General features: G+C 42.9%; 1 protein-coding gene across 2 annotated transcripts in view; it reads left to right on the top strand.

The window, feature by feature from the left end:
* The window catches only part of LOC115154541 (oligophrenin-1), a 38,444-nt gene extending 14,062 nt beyond the window's left edge, over positions 1–24,382 (top strand). The window contains exons 14-24 of one of the 2 annotated variants that reach the window (XM_029700850.1): positions 486–560; positions 1,168–1,252; positions 2,002–2,060; positions 3,131–3,236; positions 3,662–3,821; positions 4,352–4,502; positions 6,029–6,358; positions 6,600–6,750; positions 12,771–12,821; positions 23,204–23,252; positions 23,567–24,382. In XM_029700850.1, the coding sequence (XP_029556710.1) occupies positions 486–560; positions 1,168–1,252; positions 2,002–2,060; positions 3,131–3,236; positions 3,662–3,821; positions 4,352–4,502; positions 6,029–6,358; positions 6,600–6,750; positions 12,771–12,821; positions 23,204–23,252; positions 23,567–23,578 (1,229 nt within the window). In that variant the 3' untranslated portion in view covers positions 23,579–24,382. Of the gene's footprint in view, positions 1–485; positions 561–1,167; positions 1,253–2,001; positions 2,061–3,130; positions 3,237–3,661; positions 3,822–4,351; positions 4,503–6,028; positions 6,359–6,599; positions 6,751–12,770; positions 12,822–20,738; positions 21,424–23,203; positions 23,253–23,566 lie in introns of those variants that run through there. The other variant, XM_029700849.1, reaches the window with a different exon arrangement.
* The last annotated feature ends 1,474 nt before the right edge of the window (positions 24,383–25,856 follow it).

Below are 25,856 nucleotides of genomic sequence, written 5' to 3'. Positions count from 1 at the left end.
AACACTTTTAACAGTGTGGGCACCTCACATTCAACTGTTTCTATTTCTCAAGCAGCTTAAATTCTTTAGATTCCATGTGCATTCTCACTTCAGCCCTCCCTAATTCACTCTTCTATACGCTACTTTAATTTAGTAAAAATACACTCAGTCTGTATTTATGAGTTTGGTGAGGCACCAGCACTATGATATGCTCCCTGTATCTTTCACAACCAGTAAGATATGCAGGCATCATATAATAACATAAACTCCAGCCGTCCACTGGAGCAGTGAAGCAAATCATTCATTTGAAAGAGGTTGAGACGTAGGCTAGTGTTGTCAAGGCGGTGTCTGCAACGTTCCCATTTTCACTCCAGTTCAGACAGGCCTGCACTGAGGAACAGCCTGTACATTTCCACTGCTTGGAATTTCTCTGGAGGAAACTCCCCCTTTAGTTTCCTTTTACCTCAACCCCATCCACTCTCTCCATCTCCTGCTCTCTTTTACAGGACTCACACAAGAAGGAGTGTACAGAACTGTTGGCAGCAACATCCAAGTCCAGAAGCTTTTAAATGTATTTTTTGGTGAGGAAATTACCCAGTCAAAATCTGGGCTCTCTATTGAGTTGGGATTGAGGAATGCATAGAAACAGAAGGGCTGTTTTGAAGCGGAATAAAATTAGTAAGCTGTTAAATTTCCCTGTTTCACTGGCACACACAACAGGATTTGAAACAATATTAAAAAGCACTAAGTAAATATTGTTTTATTTCTAATTTATGGATTAGTTTATAAGTAATTCCCTCGCCCCCTAAGGCGGATGACAATTAATTGATCCGATATTTAAGATGTGCCATTGCAAAGGCTTAATTTATTATATTTTATCTATGTTTGCAGCCCTCTATAATGATGTTGTGGAAACATTGAAATGTTATATTTACTTGCCTTTTTGAATGAAGGAATAAAGTAAATGGCTGCATATAAATAAATAATCTGAGACAAATAAACTCTTTAATAAAATAGTTTAATTCACTCTAGACCAATACAGTCAGATATTTCAACTGGCTGAACCTACTGTAGATAACTTGCCAGTTATTTATTTCTATATATATATATATATATATATATATATATATATATATTTTTACCATTTCTGCATGTTTGTTTTTAATCGGTTCCCTCCTCTCTCTGTAGACCAGAAATGCCCAGGGGATGTGGATTTCCACAGCAGTGACTGGGACATAAAAACCATCACCAGTGCCATGAAGTTTTATCTCAGGTGTGTTCCCATCCTCTTAAATCATCCAGCAGGTGACACACAAGAGCCAGCTGCTCTGGAACAACAAGTTCAATAGAATTATGTTACACCAGCCTTTGTCTGAAGCCCATTAGCACTCAGCTTCTACATCAGAGCCATATAAAATTATATACGCCTCTGTATTGCATGAAGTGTACAGTATGCACAGTATAGTATGTACATTTTGCAGTTCTATGGCATTTCCAGACTGTATATTCTGTATATGTTTTATATGAAAATATTATGTTTCAAGTTAGTTATGTGTAATGATTAGAGATACTGTGTAATAATCTATGCTGGCTGAGGATGAGAGGTTTTTCTCTGCCTCATGAGCCTAGTATAATTGTTTGCTCTTTGAAGTACTCAGTGACAAGGCCTCTTGGCTTCAAGGCCAGGTTTTTATCCTCCCCCAATACCCATCATGATGATTTACTCACATGTCTTCTTGCCACACTTGGAAGAGGCCAGGCAGCTGTTTGAAGGAGCTTACTCAAGGCCTTTGGTCTCTCATGCCTTAACACTGCACTGATACATCTAATTTCAGATCAGGGGGAAAAAATGTTGATAAAGAGAAACTCTCATTCATTCAGAATGAGTAGCCCTGGTTGATGCTGAAAGTGCATGAGCAACACATGAGTAGCAGTTGTTAAAAAGGGTGTTTTAGGGTATGATGTAAGTGTTGGAGTATTTGTACTGTACTTGTTTACCTGATCGTGTGTGTTCATCCACAGGAGTCTAGCAGAGCCTCTGATGACCTACGGTCTCAACAGGGACCTCATCTTAGCAGCAAGTAAGACGTGTTTTCACACTTACTGACTTAAAAACAACATTGGGGAAACAATTACTAAAACCCACTTCAAGATAAGATATTATCTGATTTGCATATGGCTTACACATTTTAAAAAGAAACTGCACCAGTCCCCTAAACTGATGGAATTCTGTTATCATAACAGACGTCAGATGTATAGATCTTTAGCATAGTCTCATTGCACATAAAACATACGTTTCCTTCTCATGTGAGGGCATGTTTTTGTAGGACAAATTTTGTCTGACACTACTGTACATTTGTATTGTACAAGTCATTACATTTTAAAGGTTGGCTTTGGGAGCTGAGCAACGGGTTGTTTACGTCCACATCTTGTCGTATGTTTGCCAAATGCTCTCTGTAGAGTTAATTCATTGTGCATTTGTTCTCCATCAGAGTGAGTTCATTCTCAAGTTCTACAGGCTGGGTTACAGCTATAAAAGGGAAGAAAAAAAGTACACACGCACACATCTGTGTGTTCCTCACATAAGCAATAACAAAGAAAAAAGACATTTTCTTTTATTAGATCTTTCCAATCAATTAGAAGTTCCAACCTCCAGATAGCTTATTCAGTTCTCCTGCGGGGGATTCTAGTCCCCTGCCTTCTTTTTTGTTTCGTTTCTCCACAGACTGGATCCACAGTATCATAGCGGGTGTGTGAAACTCCATATTTTGTATTTGAAAATGCCATAATTAAATGGTAAAATCATTGTAATGGTATGTTGTACACCAGCTCTAATCCTCTTAACTGAGACAAGCTCCCATGCCCCAGGAGACCTATTGTTCAACTGAATGAGGTCCTCGTTTCACATTACACCACAATGCAGCTTTGTGGAGCTGGACCCCTGAAATGTTTTGACTGGGATTAGGCTTTGCTGATTTATTTGCTCATGCACTATGTCTAAGCATGTTTAATTAACACCCGATATATACATAATGGATTGTGTAAAATCGGCAACAGATAAATGCCCTAAAAGCAGTGATGTTTAGGTCAGTCTCAGTTGAGGATAATATATAAATTATTGCGCATGTAAAAAGTATTTCTCGTCTCTTAGAATCGGATAATCTAGATGATCGACTGGGTGCAATCCACTGCCTGACGTACAAACTCCCAGAGAAGAATCGAGAAATGCTAAGCCTACTGATCCAACACCTGGTCAAGTAAGAGCTAACCTGATATGATGTGCCGCTGTTGTGCTGCAGCCTCTGTGCCTTGCCTCCTAACTGATGCAGTTACAAGGGCTATTCTTATTTAGGCCTTTTATTGTGGTGTAATTACATATCTGTTGTGTTCCCCGTGGGCCCAGTGAAGGTGTTAACTGGCATCTGTTCAGATGATTACTGTATCGGACCTAGAAACTTGTATCTATGTATAGCGCAAATGTAATGTGCATTTAAATTGGGAAATACCTGTCCAGTCCTCCAATATCATCAATATCCTGTTCATTCATTTATGATAGTTGTGCAATTATAAATTGACATTAACTGGCATTAAGTTGTTCACTATTTGAAAGATGTTTGTTCCTATTGGACATGTCTTTAGAGAGTCATGTTGTTTACGAACTTGTCTGGATTGCTATTGACAGTGTCTGCGGTAACAGTGGGGACAACCTGATGACTCCCTCCAACATGGGGGTGATCTTTGGCCCCACCCTGATGAGGGCAAAGGAGGAGACTGTAGCAGCCATGTTGGATATAAAGTTCCAGAACATTGTTGTTGAGATTCTCATTGAGGACTATACCAAGGTGAATTTGAAAGATTAATTTACCGCTCATCCCTTGCAAAGAGGTCAAGAGTCATGTGATGGTTATTTTATGCACTACGGCATCATAAACATTCAAGTAGGCCATGGTACATTCTCGATCAGTGAATCTCAAAAAATGTTTTCTCTCGGGGGCGGGGCTCCTTTCCATCATTGGGGAACAACCTAGCTTAAAAAAAAACATCAGCTGACATGGGCTACTTGATCTGGACATTTCTGACAAGTTATAAATGGCTTTCAAAGGTCTGCAATGCCTGACATGACAAGAGGAAAACTGCTGATGTACTACCCATTTTCGAAATTGCACCTTGTGTATTCTACTATTACAACTTTCAAGAGTATGTTGAAAGCCTGAGTCGGTCATTCAACTTACTCTTGAAAGTTGAATTAGTAGAATGCACAAGGTGCACAGTTTAGGAACCACTGATCTAGATACTATTAAATCCATATTCTCAAGTATAATTTAATGTATATTAAATGTAAGTCCTTTTAGATGAGTTGGTGTGATTACAGATCTTCTGCAGTGCACCAGATGAGAGTTGCACAGCCCCACCGATGCCTCCTCCAAGGATCACCCCAAGGAAACGGCAACCAATCACCATCGCCAAGCGTCCGCTCCGCATCTGCCTAGCAGTTAATTGTGGCCAGCTCCAGAACACTGAGAGTAATTATTTGCCTCTGGTTTAATCATCATGATCATCCTCATCATCACCATAACCATTATTATCATTACCATCCCTTGTCCTGCAAATGCAGATTATATTTAGATTATTACAGTGTTCAGTTGGTATGTGTAAGTGATTCTGGACACTGTATTACTGATGTGTGAATCCTAAGTACTTGTGAATTGCTAGCATATAATGACAAAAATAAATATATAACCTTTATTTAACTAGGCAAGCCAGTTAAGAACGAATTCTTATTTACAATGACGGCCTACCCCGGCCAAACCCTAACCTGGACGACGCTGGGCCAATTGTGCGCCGCCCTATGAATCGAACCAGGGTCTGTAGTGACACCTCTAGCACTGAGATGCTGTGCCTTATATCGCTGCACCACTCGGGAGCCAGAATACAGCATGTACTTTTATTTCTAAATGTTTGATCTTTACATTAATTGCATGCCCTTCTTTGAGGGAAAAGTGAGAGTTATTTTATCAAGTGATTTAAACCAATTTTGTTGAATTGGAAACAATAAACAAAAAAATGTCATGTCATATCTAGATGTTGGCTTACTCCGACCTCTTCCTAAGCCTGGCTTACTCCGACCTCTTCCTAAGCCAAGCTTAACCATACTTTTTATTTGTTAACTGTACTTAGAGGCAGCTGGAGGTCTTGTGTGCTCACTGAATGAAAGTTTTTGCTTCAGGCTAAATCATGTAATTTATACCTTTTGTAACTTTGCGTTAAAAGTCAGTCCTTTCGTTTACTGTGGTATGGATAGATGTGGAGCACTTGCTACGTGTCCTCCCCTCATTGTGTGGTATTTTATTTATTGCTATTCTCTGAGTTCCTGCGTGGAGTTACCAAATAACCAGCTCCGCTTTGCATGACAAGTAACTACCACCTGTCTGAATCCATCGCAGCATTTGAATAGTGCATGTACCACTGGAAACCTGGCCAACAGCATGACTCTAGATGAGACAAAGAGTACACCGAAGTCGTCTGTTTACTTTTTAATCTCCTAGATGAATAGATAATTGTTGTACGCAATCCTCTTTCCTAAAAACATAATTTTTCTCTGGATCACAGACTATATTAATCCACAAAAGGCTTTGTTTTTTTTCTCCATTATTTAATAAATCTGCCCAAATGCCCACATTAGACATTGCTTTCATAATACTCAGAATGCATGAATGAATGAAAGTACTAATTAAAATAATATATCTTGGTTTGTGTAGTTCATTTGTTTGTATTAGTTAAACATGGTTAGATCACACATACCACATGTATAGTAGAAGTATGCTACATGTAATCGGTAGGAGCTCAGGAGAAGTAATGATCATATCAAGTTCAAAATCAGTTCTAAAGCAGCAACCTCTGCAATACGACTATGTGGGGAATTACCTGCATGTTCTTTAACCACTAAACCCAACCACAAGAAGGTGGTCCAGGAATCTGCCTATGCTGAAAATGTGTTGCACTTTATTTGTATTTTGATTTAACAATGTTTTGAAACTTTGTCACATAGATGAGCAGAATGGCAGCAGACCAGAGGGGGTGAATTTTGGCGGGGACACCCCAACGAGCCCCACACCTCTCCAGAGGACCAAACCCATCACCGCCCCTTCACGACTCCATAGGGACACTCAAAGGCAGGCCCTCCTGCCCAAGCCATCCACCCGCCAGGACAGACACTCAGACTCTGACGTTGCCAAACTGGTCGCTAAGCTACAAGATGGAGGTCAGAGGCCAGATACAGCAGCAACAGCCAATGGTGAGACGGGAGTCACTGTGAACCGAGCGCAGTCCTTCCAATGTAGGAGACCACCTCCTCGAAGTGTTGCAGTCATCAGAGAAGGTAGCCTACTATATATAACAATCTAGCCTACTATATCATCTCACAACACAAACACGCTATGAATTCTAGACTTGTATATGCGGCTTAACCACAGTGCCTAGCTGGTCTGTGATATTGATGCCATATCATGTGCAATGAGAAGAGAAATTGTAAAGTGGATTTTCATACATTATTAGCTTTTTTCATTTTGAATCTACATTTTACAACAGTTTACCTAAAGTTTTCATTCCTTGCATTGCAGCAAAAAGTGACGGCATGATAAAAACGAGGTCTCTAGCTGAGAAGCCTGCCATCTGCAGACCTCCAACCAGACCCCCTGACCCCCCTAGCCGATACCCTGCACCCCACAAGAGCCCCACTGCAGCCCCCAGCGAGGACACCCCAGCGTCGTAGTAAGTAGATCTTAGAACTCAGCCAGACCCATCCAGACTGATTCAAATTGTAATCAAGAAAATAATCACAAAATGTTAGCCTTTTGGTTTTCTTCCAGTCCTTGTAAGTCCCTTGTTAAATGTACGGTTTCACCTGTCAAATTGAAATATCATATGAAGTTGTATCCCCTTTTCCTAATGAACCCTCCACACCATACAAATTCCATTGACTGCATTTGTTGCCAACATTGTCTGTCTGGTTTGCTCCTCTCCAAACATTTGTTATTCTGTTTTGGAGTTGAGTTGGAAAGCATTATATAGTCAGTTTTTTTTGTATTTTATTTCACCTTTATTTAACCAGGTAAGCTAATTGAGAACAAGTTCTCATTTGCAACTGCGACCTGGCCAAGATAAAGCAAAGCAGTTCGACACATACAACAACACAGTTACACATGGAGTATACGAACATACAGTCAATAATACAGTAGAAAAAGTCTATATACAGTGTGTGCAAATGAGGTAGGATAAGGGAGGTAAGGCAATAAATAGGCCATGGTGGCGAAGTAATTATAATATAGCAATTAAACACTGGAATGGTAGATGTGCAGAAGATGAATGTGCAAGTAGAGATACAGGGGTGCAAAGGAGCAAGATGAATAAATTAATACAGTATGTGGATGGGCTTTTTACAGATGGGCTATGTACAGGTGCAGTGATCTGTGAGCTGCTTTGACAGCTGGTGCTTAAAGCTAGTAAGGGAGATAAGAGTCTCCAGCTTCAGTGATTTTTGCAGTTCGTTCCAGTCATTGGCAGCAGGGAACTGGAAGGAAAGGTGGCCAAAGGAAGAATTGGCTTTGGGGGTGACCAGTGAGATATACCTGCTGGAGGGCGTGCTACGGGTGGGTGCTGCTATGGTGACCACTGAGATGAGATAAGGCGGGGCTTTACCTAGCAGAGACTTGTAGATGACCTGGAGCCAGTGGGTTTGGCAACGAGTATGAAGCGACGGCCAGCCAACAACAGCGTACAGGTCGCAGTGGTGGGTAGTATATGGGGCTTTGGTGACAAAACGGATGGCACTGTGATAGACTGCATCCAATTTGTTGAGAAGAGTGTTGGAGACTATTTTGTAAATGACATCGCCAAAGTCGAGGATCGGTAGGATGGTCAGTTTTACGAGGGTATGTTTGGCAGCATGAGTGAAGGATGCTTTGTTGTGAAATAGGAAGCCGATTCTAGATTTCATTTTGCATTGGAGATGCTTAATGTGAGTCTGGAAGGAGAGTTTACAGTCTAACCAGACACCTTGGTATTTATAGTTGCCCACATATTCTAAGTCAGAACCGTCCAGAGTAGTGATGCTGGACGGGCGGGCAGGTGTGGGCAGCGATCGGTTGAAGAGCATGCATTTAGTTTTACTTGCATTTAAGAGCAGTTGAAAGCCACGGAAGGAGAGTTGTATGGCATTGAAGCTCATCTGGAGGTTTGTTAACACAGTGTCCAAAGAAGGGCCAGAGATGTACAGAACGGTGTCGTCTGCGTAGAGGTTGTTCAGAGAATCACCAGCAGCAAGAGCGACATCATTGATGTATACAGAGAAGAGAGTCGGCCCGAGAATTGAACCCTGTGGCACCCCCATAGAGACTGCCAGAGGTCCGGACAACAGGCCCTCCGATTTTACACACTGAACTCTATCAGAGAAGTAGTTGGTGAATCAGGCGAGGCAATCATTTGAGAAACCAAGGCTGTTGAGTCTGCCGATAAGAATGTGGTGATTGACAGAGTCGAAAGCCTTGGCCAGGTCGATGAATACGGCTGCACAGTAATGTCTGTTATCGATGTCTCTTATCGATGGTGGTTATGATATCGTTTAGGACCTTGAGCATGGCTGAGGTGCACCCCTGACCAGCTCTGAAACCAGATTGCATAGCGGAGAAGGTACGGTGGGATTCAAAATGGTCGGTAATCTGTTTGTTAACTTGGCTTTCAAGGACCTTAGAAAGGCAGGGTAGAATAGATATAGGTCTGTAGCAGTTAGGGTCTAGAGTGTCTCCCCCTTTGAAGAAGGGGATGACCGCGGCAGCTTTCCAATCCATGGGAATCTCAGACGATACGAAAGAGAGGTTGAACAAGCTAGTAATAGGGGTTGCAACAATTTCGGCAGATCATTTTAGAAAGAGAGGCTCCAGATTTTCTAGCACGGCTGATTTTTAGGGGTCCAGATTTTGCAGCTCTTTCAGAACATCAGCTATCTGGATTTGGATGAAGTAGAAATGGGGGAGGCTTGGGTTATTTTCTGTGGCGGGTGGTGGGCTGTTGATCGGGGTAGGGGTAGCCAGGTGGAAAGCATGGCCAGCCATAGAGAAATGCTTATTGAAATTCTCAATTATAGTGGATTTATCAGTGGTGAGAGTGTTTCCTAGCCTCAGTGCAGTGGGCAGCTGGGAGGAGGTGCTCTTATTCTCCATGGAATTTACAGTGTCCCAGAACTTTTTTGAGTTTGTGCTACAGGATGCAAATTTCTGCTTGAAAGAGCTAGCCTTAGCTTTCCTAACTGCCTGTGTATATTGGTTCCTAACTTCCCTGAAAAGTTGCATATCACGGGGGCTATTCGATGCTAATGCAGAACGCCACAGGATGTTTTTGTGCTGGTCAAGGCCAGACAGGTCTGAAGTGAACCAAGGGCTGTATCTATTCCTGGTTCTACATATTTTGAATGGAGCATGCTTGTTTAAGATGGTGAGGAAGGCACTTTTAAAGAATAACCAGGCATCCTCTACTGACGGGATGAGGTCAATATCCTTCCAGGATACCCGGGCCAGAATGATTAGACAGGCCTGGTCGCTGAAGTGTTTTAGGGAGCGTTTGACAGTGATGAGGGGTGGTCGATTGACCGCAGACCCATTACAGATGCAGGCAATGAGGCAGTGATCGCTGAGATCTTGGTTGAAAACAGCAGAGGTGTATTTGGAGGGCAAGTTGGTTAGGATGATATCTGAGGGTGCCCGAGTTTACGGATTTGGGGTTGTACCTGGTGGGTTCATTGATCATTTGTGTGAGATTGAGCGCATCAAGCTTAGATTGTAGGATGACCGGGGTGTTAAGCATGTCCCAGTTTAGGTCACCTAGTAGCATGAACTCTGAAGATAGATGGGGGGAAATCAATTCACATATGGTGTCCAGGGCACAGCTGGGGGCAGAGGGTGGTCTAGCAAGCGGCAACGGTGAGAGACTTGTTTCTGGAAAGGTGTACATGAAGTCTTAGTCAGTGTATTTTCTTATTATTCACTTGTCTTTTCAGAAATTCCCCGCTATGATTTCAGCTTCAGTGTCGTATTTGATATCACATTGTAGCAACAAAATAACCTATATTTTGCTACTCACCATTGACCATTGTACTCTGTTCTTGCCTGCCCCTGTTGTTTTACAAGGGGTATGCCTTGCAATGCCAAAATAGATTTAGGGTGATATTTTCTGCCCACTAAATACAGCTAAAATGCACAACAGAAAAACAGTGTTACTAATAATACTTTCACTGTGATGCATCTCAAAAGCTCTCTTTTACAATGTCCATGTGATTGTGGCAATAATTTATGTGGATCTCAAGTTAGTGTGCTCCACAGATGTAGGTAATGAGATTACAAGCTGTATTATTCCAAACTCCTTTTGTATTAGGTGCCCTCCTGTCTATTTCAAATACTACAGTTGTTTTGTAACATCCTATTCTAAGTAACATGTCATTTTCACTAGAGGTCGACCGATTTATGATTTTTCAATGCCAATACCGATTATTGGAGGACCAAAAAGGCCGATGCCGATTAAAAAATAATAATAATAATTGTATTTTTACTTTATTTTATTTATTTATTTGTAATAATGACAATTACAACAATACTGAATGAACACTTATTTTAACTTAATATAATACACAAATAAAATCTATTTAGCCTCAAATAAATAATAAAACATGTTCAATTTGGTTTAAATAATGCAAAAACAAAGTGTTGGAGAAGAAAGTAAAAGTGCATTATGTGCCATGTAAGAAAGCTAACGTTTAAGTTCCTTGCACAGAACATGAGAACATATGAAAGCTGGTGGTTCCTTTTAACATGAGTCTTCAATATTCCCAGGTAAGAAGTTTTAGGTTGTAGTTATTATAGGAATTATAGGACTATTTCTCTCTATACGATTTGTATTTCATATACCTTTCACTATTGGATGTTCTTATAGGCACTTTAGTATTGCCAGTGTAACAGTATAGCTTCCGTCCCTCTCCTCGCTCATACCTGGGCTCGAACCAGGAACACATCGACAGCAGCCACCCTCGAAGCAGCGTTACCCATGTAGAGCAAGGGAAACTACTCCTCCAAGTCTCAGAGCGAGTGACGTTTGAAATGCTATTAGCGCTCACCCGGCTAACTAGCTAGCCATTTCACATCGGTTAAACCAGCCTAATCTTGGGAGTTGATAGGTTTGAAGTCATAAACAGCGCAATGCATTGCAAAGGGCTGCTGGCAAAACGCACGAAAGTGCTATTTTGAATTAATGCTTACGAGCCTGCTGCTGCCTACCATCGCTCAGTCAGACTGCTCTATCAAATCATAGACTTAATTATAACATAATAACACACAGAAACACGAGCCTTTGGTCATTAATATGGTCAAATCCGGAAACTATCACGTTTATTCTTTCAGTGAAATATGGAACCGTTCCGTATTTTATCTAACGGGTGGCATCCATAAGTCTAAATCTTCCTGTTACATTGCACAACCTTCAATGTTATGTCTTAATTACGTAAAATTAGTTCGCAACGAGCCAGGCGGCCCAAACTGTTGCATATACCCTGACTCTGCGTGCAATGAACAGAAGAGAAGTGACAATTTCACCTGGTTAATACATTTACATTTTAGTCATTTAGCAGACGCTCTTATCCAGAGCGACTTACAGTAGTGAATACATTTCATACATGTCATACTTTTTTTTCTCTCCGTATTGGTCTCCCGTGGGAATCGAACCCACAACCCTGGCGTTGCAAACACCATGCTCTACCAACCGAGCCACACGGGACCTCATATTGCCTGCTAACCTGGATTTCTTTTAGCTAAATATGCAGGTTTAAAAATATATACTTCTGTGTATTGATTTTAAGAAAGGCATTGATGTTTATGGTTAGGTACAGTCGTGCAACGATTGTGCTTTTTTCGCAAATGCGCTTTTGTTAAATCATCCCCCGTTTGGCGAAGTCGGCTGTCTTTGTTAGGAAGAAATAGTCTTCACAGTTCGCAACGAGCCAGGCGGCCCAAACTGCTGCATATACCCTGACTCTGTTGCAGAGATGACACAAATTCCCTAGTTAAAAGAAATTCATGTTAGCAGGCAATATTAACTAAAGATGCAGGTTTAAAAATATATACTTGTGTATTGATTTTAAGAAAGACATTGATGGTTAGGTACAAGTTGGAGCAACGACAGACCTTTTTCGTGAATGCGCACCGCATCGATTATATGCAACGCAGGACAGGCTAGATAAACTAGTAATATCATCAACCATGTGTAGTTAACTAGTGATTATCATTGATTGTTTTTATAAGATAAGTTTAATGCTAGCTAGCAACTTACCTTGGCTTCTTACTGCATTCGCATAACAGGCAGGCTCCTCGTGGAGCCTGTCATTCTGCCCCTGAACAAGGCAGTTAACCCACCGTTCCTAGGCCGTCATTGAAAATAAGAATGTGTTCTTAACTGACTTGCCTAGTCCAAAAATATTTATATAAAAAAATTTAATTAAAAAAAACGTCAAATCGGTGGCCAAAAATGCCGATTACCGATTGTTATGAAAACTTGAAATCGGCCCTAATTAATCGGCCATTCCGATTAATCGGTCAACCTCTAATTTTCACATTGCCAGGGCTGTTTAGTGGGCAGAAAATGTTTCCCATAACGTTTGTCATTGTACTCCAGTAGTGTTTGGTATGCTGTAAGCCCAACATGTCTCAGGGATCATCTGGGATTAATCTGTCTTTCTCTTACTCTTTTTCCAGTGTTGCTTCCAAAGCCAAGTTTTTTGAGAATGCTTCAAGGCAATTTGGAAGGTAGGTTTGAAAATAAGCTCAATCTCTACATGCCCCTTTGCCCCATGAAATCCTTATGTAGAGTAAATCAGCAAGATATGCATGTTACATGATGAGATGGCAGTGGCTACTGCCACGGTTGGCAAGGCCTCAACATGCTGCAAAGCCAAGTTGTTTAAACATACTGCTTCATGCTGATGGCTGAGAAATAAATCAATGAGTTCACTTTAAAGATGAACTATTGAAAGTAACTTGCTCTTAAAAATGAAGTAGTCACTGTCCCTGGTCTCAGCTTGTTTGGCCGTTTATAATTAAAGAGGAGCTGAGAGGTTGTCTTGAATGATCTCAAATGAATGTTGAAAATTATCCATACTTGGCCATACAACTATGTCCATGCTTGTATGACTAGCCCCCAACTTTAACTGCCACAGACCTACATGTCTTTCCCACGAACAAGCTTTAACAAGTGATTGAGCTCATGATTAGGCTCAATTTTCGCCTGGCGCTAAGGAGGCACAAGTGTCAAACACACTGGCATTTTCCACCCCTTATGCCAGGTTCAGCAAATTACCAGTCTAACATCAGCTCGCTTGTGCTGAGGTGGAAGTGGTGGCAATATTTGAGGTGTGTCCTTAAAAACCAGTGCAAAATTGACAATTTCATGCAGTGCTAATGAGATGTTTTAAGACCCACCAAAAGTAGATCTTAATGGTAACACAGTTAGTAATGGCATGGATTATGAGAGCTGTGCTCATGGAATGTACCTTTTTGTGCCAGTCAATCTCGTATTTCAAAACATAAAACATGAAGGTTACGTATGTAACCACGCTTATGTGAGCTATATGGATCACTCCAATATATTGGTATCACTCCACGGCGGAGGGACACATCCGAGCTAAGGATTTACTCCCGTGTACACCTGTGTCACGACCGGGGTCCGCCCCTATATATAGACCCCATGGCCGCGACACACGTTCTCTACATCATTTTTGAGGCACCTCTAGCTCCATAGACGATTGGAGTGATCCGTATAGCTCACATAACGGTGGTTACATACGTAACCTTTGTTATGTTTCACTATATTGGATCACTCCAATATATTGGTATACCCGTACCAGATTAGTCGGTGCTAGAGGGACCTGGCCAACCAGCGGAACAGTCCCAGTGCGGGACCAAGACGCAGGGGCCGTCAATGTGGAAGGGGGGGTCCCGGCACAGTCCCCGGAAGGGGAGGTACCGCCCAGGACTGCTGAACCAACCGCAGAGGGAGGTGCCACATTTACCCGATTAGTACCAAGCAAAGGTGCCCAGCTGGCCGCAGCACAGGTATCAGTGAGGGGCACTCCTCTCAGTAGAGCCCAGGACCTCGTGTTGAATGTGCCACCACAGATCCCAGCACTGGCTTGCCAGGCAGGCGGTATGCTGTCGTAATCGTGTCCACGATCCAGTGAGACAAAGAGCTGGTCTGTTGTTCTCACTAACCGTGTCTGCTCCATATAGGCAGCCAGTGTCCTCACAGGGCACAGCATGCCGGAGGGAGGCCCAGACTCCCCCACCACTGCCGGGGGGGTCGTAAGCAGACAGGATAAAAAGGGATGTTCACATGCCTGTCTGACAGAACCTTCAGGAGGAATGAAGGGTTGGGTCCATCCAGTAGCACTCAGAACTTACTGAAAGAGCATGGAGCTCACCCACCCTCTTCATGGAAGTAATCACTACCAAGAAAACCACAATCATAGAGAGGTGTTTCAGGGAGGCAGACTCCAACTGTTCGAAAGGCGGCTTTGCCAAGCTCCGAAAACCACATACAGATCCCAGCTCGCCATTGAGCTGGTCCGAGCTGGACCCAGGCGACAAACCCCATTCCTAAACCAGGAGACCAAGGGATGGCACCCCACTGGCCTGCCCATCCACCCCACATGGCAGGCAGATATAGCAGCCAAATACCCTCTCAGTGTAAAGGCTGGCAAGCCCTTATCCAAGCGAGACTGCAGGTATTGGAGGACATACTGCACCCCACATGACTCGGGCACAACCTCAATACTAGTGCACCAAGAGCAGAACAACCGCCAGCGCAACTGGTATGCCGCGGTTGTAACCAGCGCCCTTGCGCTCTGCATGGTGTTCATTACACCCTCCTGTAGTCCTAACATGGACCATTGGTGCCGTTCAGTGGCCAAGCCCACAGACTGAGGCGATGCAGCCTCGGATGCCACAGAGTTCACACGACCTGAGACAGCAGGTCCGGTCTCAGGGGAAGTTGCCAAGGTGTCCCAGACAACAGGGACAGGAGAAGGCTGAACCCAGTCGTCTGGGCCAGTATGGGGCCACCAGAAACAGACGATGCTCTGCCATCCTGGTCCTGTCCAGCACAGCCTGGATCAGGGGAAAAGGGGGGAATGCGTAAGCTCCAGCTCTGGCCAATCATGATGCCAGAGCATCCAAGCCCAGAGGCCCTGGTGGCTCCCGACATGGAGTACCACAGGGGGCAGTGTGCATTGTCCAGGGAGGCAAACAGGTCCACCTGCACCCTCCCGAACTTGTCCCACAGGTGCTGCACCACCTGGGGATGTAGGCTCCAGTCCCAAGTTGGCGGGCCCTCCTTCAAGAGCATAGCCGCTGCCACATTTAGGATGCATGGTATGTGAGCTGGTATGTGCGCTGCGCGTAGAGACGCTTGACGTCCCTGAGCCCAGAGAAGGAGCTCCCGTGCCATAACATGGAGGCGGTGGGACCTCAGTCCACCCTGATGGTTGATGTAAGCCATCACTGTGGTGTTGTCCGTTCTCACCAGGAAAATGTCTTCCCTTCAGATGTGGAAGGAAAGACGGCAGGGCCAGCAGTATAGCTTGGAGCTGTAGTGTATTGATGTGCCTGCCGCTCCAAGGGGGTAGCCAACAGCCACTGGCCGACCTGCCCTTGGTCACACCCCCCTGCTGATCTGGGAGGCGTCTGTGCTGACCAGCTCCCGGCGGCACATCCTCAGTGTCTCCACCCCAACTGAGAGAAAGGAGTGACAGCGCCACCTCAACAATGCCCTGAGGCACTGTGTGGTCACCCACAGCTGGCGGTGACTGTGGCGCTTTGGGTGCAGCTGGTGGAAGTTGAACCACCGTTGATGAGGCCGGAGATGGAGCAGGCCCAGAGAAATCAACAACGAGGCCGCCGTCAGCAAGCCCAATATGCGTTGGCAGGTTAGGGCGGATATCACCCGCCCCTGCCGAAAGTAGTCGAGACAAGATAAGATCGCCTAAACCCTTCTGGTGGGCAGGCGTGCTCTCTGAGTCCAGTTCCATGCCAATGAAGGCCACACTTTGGTGGGCGTCAGACGACTCTTGTCGTTTACAGTAATGCCCAGCCCACCGATGTGTGTCAGGAGCACGTCTCTGTCTGACAGAACCTGGGTCCTGGTCGGTGCACAATCAGCCAATTGTCCAGGTAATAGAGGATCAACAATCCTCGGGACGTGAGAAGTGCCAGGACAGTGTCCATGCACTTGGTGAAGGTTGCAGGGTGCCAAGGAGAGGCTGAAGAGTAGAACCATGATTTCGTAAGCCGTCCCTTCGAATGCGAATCAGAGGTACTGCCAATGAGCTGGGTGAACAGGAACATGGAAGTACGCATCCATCATGTCCAGCGTCACAAACCACTGGTCCCTGCAACACTCGGTCTGGGGACAGTATGTGGAACCTCAGTACCTTCAAGTACCTATTGAGGTTGCGGAGGTCCAGAATCGGTCGAAACCCTCCGTCTCTTTTTGGGACCACAAAATAAGTGGAGTAGAGCCCACCTAGCTGTTTTGATGTCTCAATCCTGCAGACGACACCCTTGTCCAGGAGTGAGGAAATCTCCAGCCGCAGGGTTTTCTTCAGGGGGTCGGCCACCGTGGTGAAGCGAAGGCCCCTGAAGAACGGAAGCCGGCACCGGAATTGGAGTCAGTACCCCTCGAACATTGAGAACAACACCCATGGGGACTCCACACACTCCTCCCACTTTGCCCTTTGAGACCGGGAGAAGCGGCCGGGGAAGGGTGTGTCAGGGGACCTGCCGGGGACTCTCCTCTGGCGCCCCGAGCGCATGGGTCCCCCAGGCACGTCCCTATGGCGGTGACGGTTGACACCTGTCACAAAGGGAAGCCATAAGCTCAGCCAACAAGGCCACGGAGCAGGGGTCTGACGCCCTGGGAGAGCTTATGTCGTGACCAGCCCGGAGGAATAGGAACCCGGTGAGGGATAAATTACCCAGTACCTCTGCAAACCCAGGGGAAGACCCCTGTGGGAAAAACAGGCAGACAAAAAAACAGCAACCAGGTAATGGATTTGATTAGTGTTTTTGTTTTACGCCAACTGCGATTTTACCTAGCAGGTTTAATATCCAAGCAGAAAACAAAAAACAGCACCATATGATGGAGTAACTCTGTTAAGGAACTCCAAAGTTAATGTCTCAATGTAGTGGCAGCCCACCACCATACTCTTACATTCTGCAGAGAAAGAACAAAACAAACCTGTAGGGGAATTAGCAGAGAACCCATGTAGGGTAATTAGCAGCATGTTACAGCATGTTAAAGCAATTCACAACACACAAAACAAGCCAGTCGGCAAGTTCTGTAAGGTAAATACAGTTTGTGGCAACAAGAGCTACCAATATATTAATAGATGCACACAGAGTCGTAGTGTAACACTAACGAAACACAAGCACGACAAACCACGGGTGGAAGATGCAGATCAACCGCACGCAGCAAGTGGAGCACTCAAGAGGAGGGGCTGGTCATGTGGGCAGCTTCTCCAGGCTGTAAGCAGCCAGTGAGTATACTTCTACGCATGGTATTACACTTACCAGTGACTTACCAAGCGAACTTCTGAAAGTTTGTACATCAAACCGTACGGATGTCCGCCGAGAAAATGAAAGAGTGTGTGTCGCGGCCATGGGGTCTATATATAGGGGCGGACCCCAGCTGTGACACAGGTGTACACGGGAGTAAATCTGTAAATCCTCACCTCGGATGTATCCCTCCACCGTGGAGTGATACCAATATATTGGAGTGATCCAATATAGTGAAACATAACAATTGTTTTCTACGCATTTTGTTTATATTGATACAAAACCAAGCATCAAATCACATTTTATTGGTTAAATACACATATTTAGCAGTTATTGCGGGTGCAGCGAAATGCATAGCCTACCCTCCCCTTAACCCTTTAGACTCGTGGGAATTGACCTATACAGATATGGATAAATGTAAATGTTTTGTACAGAAGAATATGAAATGCATAACAATGGTAGCAATTGAAAGGGAACACTGGAGATTATGGGGGAATTATCAGACCAAATGTGAGGACACAGCAGTTCACCTGACACAAAGCTGAATCCAAACATTACACTGTTGATTTTATGTGCATTTTAGAGTTACTGTACATTGACATATTTATTTATAACGAAATCTGAAAATGCTTTGGATACATTCAGTAACATGATAAGAATATTCCTGGAAAATGTGTTGTAGGTAAAACATAAGACAAAATAATTACAAGGATTTGAGTGAGAGGACTAACTGGTGTCTCCAAGTGGTCACACACCTCTCCAAAGTGCGCACAGTTCCTAAGTCATTTCAATGCTCTTTTATGGCTCAAAGAACAGTCTTCAACTGTAAGGTGCTGTTTTGAGCTCTCCTAGCCTTGCTGTTATGGAACTAGAGCAAGCACAATTGTAGTAGTTTTGTTTGGAACACAACCCTGCATCCCTGCCATCACATAATTATTGTTGTTGTTTACGCAATCCAAAGTTTTAAAATACGATACATCAGTGTTAGGCTTTCACAATACAATTCAGAGAAACATACGTAATTTTGGTGCGGATAGAAAGGAGTCATGAGTGCATTCAGGTGCGTGTGCCGCGGTACATTTTCTTCACAGTAGACAAACATGATTCTGTTCAGAACAACCCAGGGTATGATGCCATGTCATCTTGTAACTGTACATCCAACATAGTCATCATAAACATTGACACCGTATATGTTTTATGACATGAAATGTGAAGTTCATATTTCGACTCACGGGTGTTTGACTTGCTCATGTGACATCAGTATTTATAATCCTAAATGTCTCATCTTTTAAAATATACTGCTCAAAAAATAAAGGAAACACTAAAATAACACATCCTAGATCTGAATGAATGAAATAATCTTATTAAATACTTTTTTCTTTACATAGTTGAATGTGCTGACAAAAAAATCACACAAAAATAATCAATGGAAATCCAATTTATCAACCCATGGAGGTCTGGATTTGGAGTCACACTCAAAATTAAAGTGGAAAACCACACTACAGGCTGATCCAACTTTGATGTAATGTATTTAAAACAAGTCAAAATGAGGCTCAGTAGTGTGTGTGGCCTCCACGTGCCTGTATGACCTCCCTACAACGCCTGGGCATGCTCCTGATGAGGTGGCGGATGGTCTCCTGAGGGATCTCCTCCCAGACCTGGACTAAAGCATCCGCCAATTCCTGGAAAGTCTGTGGTGCAACGTGGCGTTGGTGGATGGAGGGAGACATGATGTCCCAGATGTGCTCAATTGGATTCAGGTCTGGGGAATGGGCAGGCCAGCCCATAGCATCAATGCCTTCCTCTTGCAGGAACTGCTGACACACTCCAGCCACATGAGGTCTAGCATTGTCTTGCATTAGGAGGAACCCAGGGCCAACCGCACCAGCATATGGTCTCACAAGGGGTCTGAGGATCTCATCTCGGTACCTAATGGCAGTCAGGCTACCTCTGGCGAGCACATGGAGGGCTGTGCGGCCCCCCAAAGAAATGCCACCCCACACCATGACTGACCCACCGCCAAACCGGTCATGCTGGAGGATGTTGCAGGCAGCAGAACGTTCTCCACGGCGTCTCCAGACTCTGTCACATGTGCTCAGTGTGAACCTGCTTTCATCTGTGAAGAGCACAGGGCGCCAGTGGCGAATTTGCCAATCTTGGTGTTCTCTGGCAAATGCCAAACATCCTGCACGGTGTTGGGCTGTAAGCACAACCCCCACCTGTGGACGTCGGGCCCTCATACCACCCTCATGGAGTCCGTTTCTGACCGTTTGAGCAGACACATGCACATTTGTGGCCTGCTGGAGGTCATTTTGCAGGGCTCTGGCAGTGCTTTTCCTGCTCCTCCTTGCACAAAGGCGGAGGTAGCGGTCCTGCTGCTGGGTTGTTGCCCTCCTACGGCCTCCTCCACGTCTCCTGATGTACTGGCCTGTCTCCTGGTAGCGCCTCCATGCTCTGGACACTACGCTGACAGACACAGCAAACTTTCTTGCCACAGCTCGCATTGATGTGCCATCCTGGATGAGCTGCACTACCTGAGCCACTTGTGTGGGTTGTGGACTCCGTCTCATGCTACCACTAGAGTGAAAGCACCGCCAGCATTCAAAAGTGACCAAAACATCAGCCAGGAAGCATAGGAACTGAGAAGTGGTCTGTGTTCCCCACCTGCAGAACCACTCCTTTATTGGGGGTGTCTTGCTAATTGCCTATAATTTCCACCTGTTGTCTATTCTATTTGCACAACAGCATGTGAAATTTATTGTCAATCAGTGTTGCTTCCTAAGTGGACAGTTTGATTTCACAGAAGTGTGATTGACTTGGAGTTACATTGTGTTGTTTAAGTGTTCCCTTTATTTTTTTGAGCAGTGTATATAGTCCTCTTAGACCATTTTCACAATGACAATAGCAAAAGGACATTTTCGACAGGTTCTCGAGAGGTATCGATTCTCTAGAGACAATACTGTTGTGTAAACTTGTGAATTTATCACGTCTCGAGCACTACCTCAAAATGTTTAGATATGTATGTCAAAATGTTGAGATATGCAAGTAAAACTGTGTAAGTCAAGATTTTGAGATAGAATGTTTTTTCATTTGTAACATTGTGTGGTGATTTCAAAGGTGGCACAACAGATCCCAGAGTGGTGGTATGACTAATAAACCAGCTGTAAATAAAAACTGTTTTATATGAGCTATGATGTGAATAATGTTTTTTATCCGGTCATATGGTTTAAAAAAAAAAATCCTGAAAAAACCCTAGGGAGGATGAAAACATTAACATCTTGTCAAACAAATCATGAGGCGAATCAGTCTAAACAACAGTGCTTTGTCCCTCTTTTCATCGCTTTTGTGTCAATATTTTTTTTTAAACCAAATCAAAAGTGCTGGGGCAAATGCCTGCTCGCCACACGTTTACCAGCAGCCCACTGCAGCGTAGATAGATGGAAATCGCCACACAATGGCACAAATGAAGAAACGCAACCTTTATTTTTGGGTGGTGGGAATGGGCTTCCATATAAATCAGCTCAACATCTCAACTCCCGGTGAATTATACCCACGTTTTCTGTTGCTATTTGCTTTTGCCACATGAAGCCTAATGATTTGCATGATATTGATCCAAATTAAGCATGTTTTGTTGTAAGGTAGGCCTACAGTACTTTTATATTCATATTAGAGGGGTAATCATTCAGTTTTGATAGGCTAGCATTACTTGGTGAAGAGATTTTGTTAGCTATTAGTAGGCTAACTCTGTGCTTTTGCCTTGAGGCTAAAATGTAAAGTGTAGAGACAAGAAAATAAACTATTTTTAAAGGGGAATGGAAACACATTAGGAAGTAAAGCTAAGCAAAGAAATTCCATCCACTAATACTAAACATGTGCATTTAACATAGAAACATCTCTATTTTTAAGATTTTGATAATGAACCAGGTTTATTAGAGGTATGGATAGCACCATCTTGAATTGTAGTGCCTGTAACTGTATTAAGACATAACCTATTTAAAACAAGTTTTTTCATTTGATTACAATTATTCACTCTCTTTTGAAACCTTATCAATAGTGAATTTAATCTTGCTTATTGACAACGTTTGGCATGTCCATGGCTCAGACATGGCAGACATAATTCAATTTACTATAGGCCTAGCCCCTATATCAGTGTGAATGCTATGTTTAACAGTATATTTCCATATTGAAGCCATACAATTAGGCTTCTTACATGTTCAACATATTTAGAAAAGATGGGATAGGCCTACATACATTTTGTTTTTGTAGGCTATTTTGAACTTACTAGCCCATAACGTACGAACATTCGAATTGGAGTTGATTCCAACACAATACATCAGACTGTAAATACAGAACTTCAAGAAACCACATATTTAGTCATGGAACACGTTCCGATTGGTCAGTGAAGGGTCAATCCTCGACACATACAACTTGTTTATTCATCAAAACCCAGCCCTTTCGTGCCTCTCATCTACTGTGCCCATAATTCCAGTTGTAAAAATATAGAAAATATTTTTGATACCCCTGAACCTATAGTGCTACCGCCAATGCTAAGATTTAACATTGCGTTAGGTTTGTTAAAATAGAGCCCTCAGTGATGTTGTGTTTTCCTGGTGTCAGGTGTGACCTGGTAACTATGAGTTAAACCTTGAAAGAACCACTTGAGTTTCAGAATAAATAAAGCTCAGGCACCGATGGGATGGCTGCTGTTTTGTCCTAAATTTAGCATAGAGGCCAACCTCAAATGTCAAATGATCAGTAGTCTCAGTGACCGTTTGGTTCAAATCCAGTAAATCATTGTATGCTGTTACAGGTAACTACCAAGATAAAGGAAACACCAACATAAAGTGTCTTAATAGGGCGTTGGGCCACCAACAGCTTTAATGCACCTTGGCATAGATTCTACGAGTGTCTGGAACTCTATCGGAGGGATGCTACACCATTCTTCCAGAAGTGTTGTGTTGAAGGTGGTGAAAAACGCTTTCTCAGGCTCTGCTCCAGAATCTCCCATAAGTGTTCAATTATGTTCCGATTAGGTGACTGAGATCCATGGCATATGGCTTACATCGTTTTCTTACTTATCAAACCATTCAGTAACCGTTCGTGCCCTGTGTATGGGGGCATTGTCATCCTATGGGGTCATTGCCATGGTAGCCAAAATATTGGCCTGCCCAGAATTTCTATACATGACCTTAAGCATGATGGGATGTTAATTGCATAATTAACTCAGGAACCACACCTGTGTGGAAGCACCTGCTTTCAATATACTTTGTATCCCTCATTTATTGAAGTGTTCCTTTATTTTGGCAGTTACCTGTATAAACAATAATGATAAACTTCAATCATCAATTATAAGAGTATTTAATTATTAAATAATAATTGTATACACAAGCCAGGCGGGTAAAGCAAATGCAGAATAATAAAGTAGAGGGATGTTCTTTGAAGCTGACAGGTTAATGTAGACAATAGTTTTGCTTGCCAACTGTAACTGTTGGAGAAATTCTAAATGTATTTTTTAAATAATATTGTATCTGACATTGTTGCTTATTTCATGTTTAATGGGTTGTTCTGCTTTCCTCATGTAGCTCATCGGTCTCACCACCAGCATCTACTTTACTCAATGTGAAAGAGGAGGTATGATGTCCTGTGATTTCTCCCCCCCCCCCCCCCCTTTACACTTTCTGAACAGGCAGACAGAGGGAGAGTAATGGTTTGAGCTGAGCTACTGCAGAAGCGATTTAGAGCTAGTTGAGATAATAGCTCAGCTTCATACGTACAGTATACCTGGAAATGGGTTTCAAGCACATGTTACTGGTTTGAAATAGGCCTTGCTAAACTTTTATGAACTAATTTGGCCCATAAACCAGAAGTAAATGGGTCCTCTCCACATTTGTTTTTTAAATAATTTTTCCCCTTTGTAATCAAAACCACTCTTTATTTTCTCTTAGAATTTAAGTTGATGAGTCTGTTACCATGGCCTCTACTCCTGTCACTGACCTGTGGAACTGCAGTGAGTATCTGGACACATACTGTACTGTAGTGGAACAAAGGAAACAGAGTGCATTTTGTCCTGTCAGTGGACACCTTCCTGCTTGTTGCTATAAGGGACCCAATTAACATGCTGTTTAATTTGTGATAAAGGAGCTCCAGTCTAGATATTAAAAACAATCTGTTTATTAAAGGAGGCCTTTATATGTCTCTGTCTGATCCAAATCTTGGAGATTTTGGCAGCTGGATCAATATTTATACATTCTATGGATTAACCCTATAATGATGTAATTTTAACAAAAACAATTTACCTGTTAAATAAATGATGTAATGTTAACTAAATGAATCCTGGTCCATGTGGCTAGTTCCAGTATCCAGTTATCTGACTTTTAAACTGCTCGAAAACAAGCTACTGTAGCTACCTAATGCCATTTGGATTCACATACATTTAGGCTATACTATAGTACCCTACTGTAACAGGTTGAAATGAAAGCAAGCCACTCGGTTGTTGCACAATATTGTTAACTACTGTAGTATCTTAAAGCAAAACGGGGAGCCTAAGGTGCAGATTCTAAGTCTCAGTTGTTATTTTACTGCTGCCGTTTAATTCTTTGTTACTTTTATTTTAAACTTTTTACTTATCTATTTTTTACTTAACACTTATTTTTCTTAACTTCTTAAAGCATTGTTGGTCAAGGGCTTGTAAGTAAGCATTTCACTGTAAGGTTGTATTTGGCACGTGACAAATAAACTGTTATTTGATTTGAGTTATATGATAGGACTGTTGACTATACTCCTTCTGTTCATGATGCACTTTGATGATTGAAAACAGACCACAGGAATCCTGATGTGCTGAATACCATAATTAATTTGGTTAAGGTTAAAGTCCTACTATACCAACCAGGATAGCAAATAGTAAGTAACAAATAATGATCCACTCTCTGTCACACTATGTTAGATGCATTTCACTGTTAGAGAGAAAGTGTCTCTGACAAAAAAATCACAACCATTCCCATGTTCTTAAGAACCCTTAAAGCTGGAATCCCTAAATTCGTAGTGGTGAAACTGCCATGTCCATTTGCAATATTACAACAACAAAGACACTTCAACAACCAACACAGTTCCCCCCCCCCCCCCCCCCCCCCCCCCTTCGGACATCATTGCACACACAATAGAACAGCACATTATGTGCAACGACTTGTTTTTACCACGATGCTAGATGCTACTATCCTCTTCATAATCAAAACAAATAAGATATGTGCCTGGGGCGACCATTGATGCTGTTTCACCTTATGCAGATCTCAGCTTTAAGAACTCGTAACTAAATTATTTTGGATAGTGGAAGCCAAATTAGCACTGGTTTATTTGAAGGCTCAACAGTCCTAGTTTTTGCCATTATTATTTTGTTGAAACCGATGGTTGGCATCTCTCCATTTCCATTTGGGTACTGTCATTCATATAACACTCCAACATGAATGTTTATTAAGTAGTGTCATGTATGTAGTGTGACTAAGACCATCATTTACAGTTGAAATCGGAAGTTTACATGCACCTTAACCAAATACATTTAAACTCAGTTTTTCACAATTCCTGACATTTAATCCAAGTAAAAATTCCCTGTCTTAGGTCAGTTAGAATCACCACTTTATTTTAAGATTGTAAAATGTCAGAATAATAGTAGAGAGAATGATTTATTTCAGCTTTTATTTCTTCAATCACATTACCAGTGGGTCAGAAGTTTACATGCACTCAATTAGTATTTGGTAGCATTGCCTTTAAATTGTTTAACTTGGGTCAAATGTTACAGGTAGCCGTCCACAAGCTTCCCACAATAAGTTGGGTGAATTTTGGCCCATTCCTCCAGACAGAGCTGCTGTAACTGAGTCAGGTTTGTAGGCCTCCTTGCTTGCACAAGCTTTTTCAGTTCTGCCAACAAATTTTCTATAGGATTGAGGTCAGGGCTTTGTGATGGCCACTCTTTGGAAGTATGCTTGTGGTCATTGTCCATTTGGAAGACCCATTTGTGACCAAGCTATAACTTCCTGACTGATGTCTTGAGATGTTGCTTCAATATATCCACATAATTTTCCTCCCTCGTGATACCGTCTATTTTGTGAAATGCACCAGTCCCTCCTGCTGCAAAGCATCCCCACAACATGATACTGCCACCCTCGTGATTTTAAACAGTTCTATATATTTTCTTCATCGGACCAGAGGACATTTCTTCAAAAAATACGATCTTTGTCCCCA

This window comes from Salmo trutta, chromosome 19, assembly GCF_901001165.1.
Source record: "Salmo trutta chromosome 19, fSalTru1.1, whole genome shotgun sequence".
Classification (NCBI taxonomy): domain Eukaryota; kingdom Metazoa; phylum Chordata; class Actinopteri; order Salmoniformes; family Salmonidae; genus Salmo; species Salmo trutta.
Note: the sequence above shows the minus strand (reverse complement) of the source record. Positions and strands in the feature narration are given on the sequence as shown.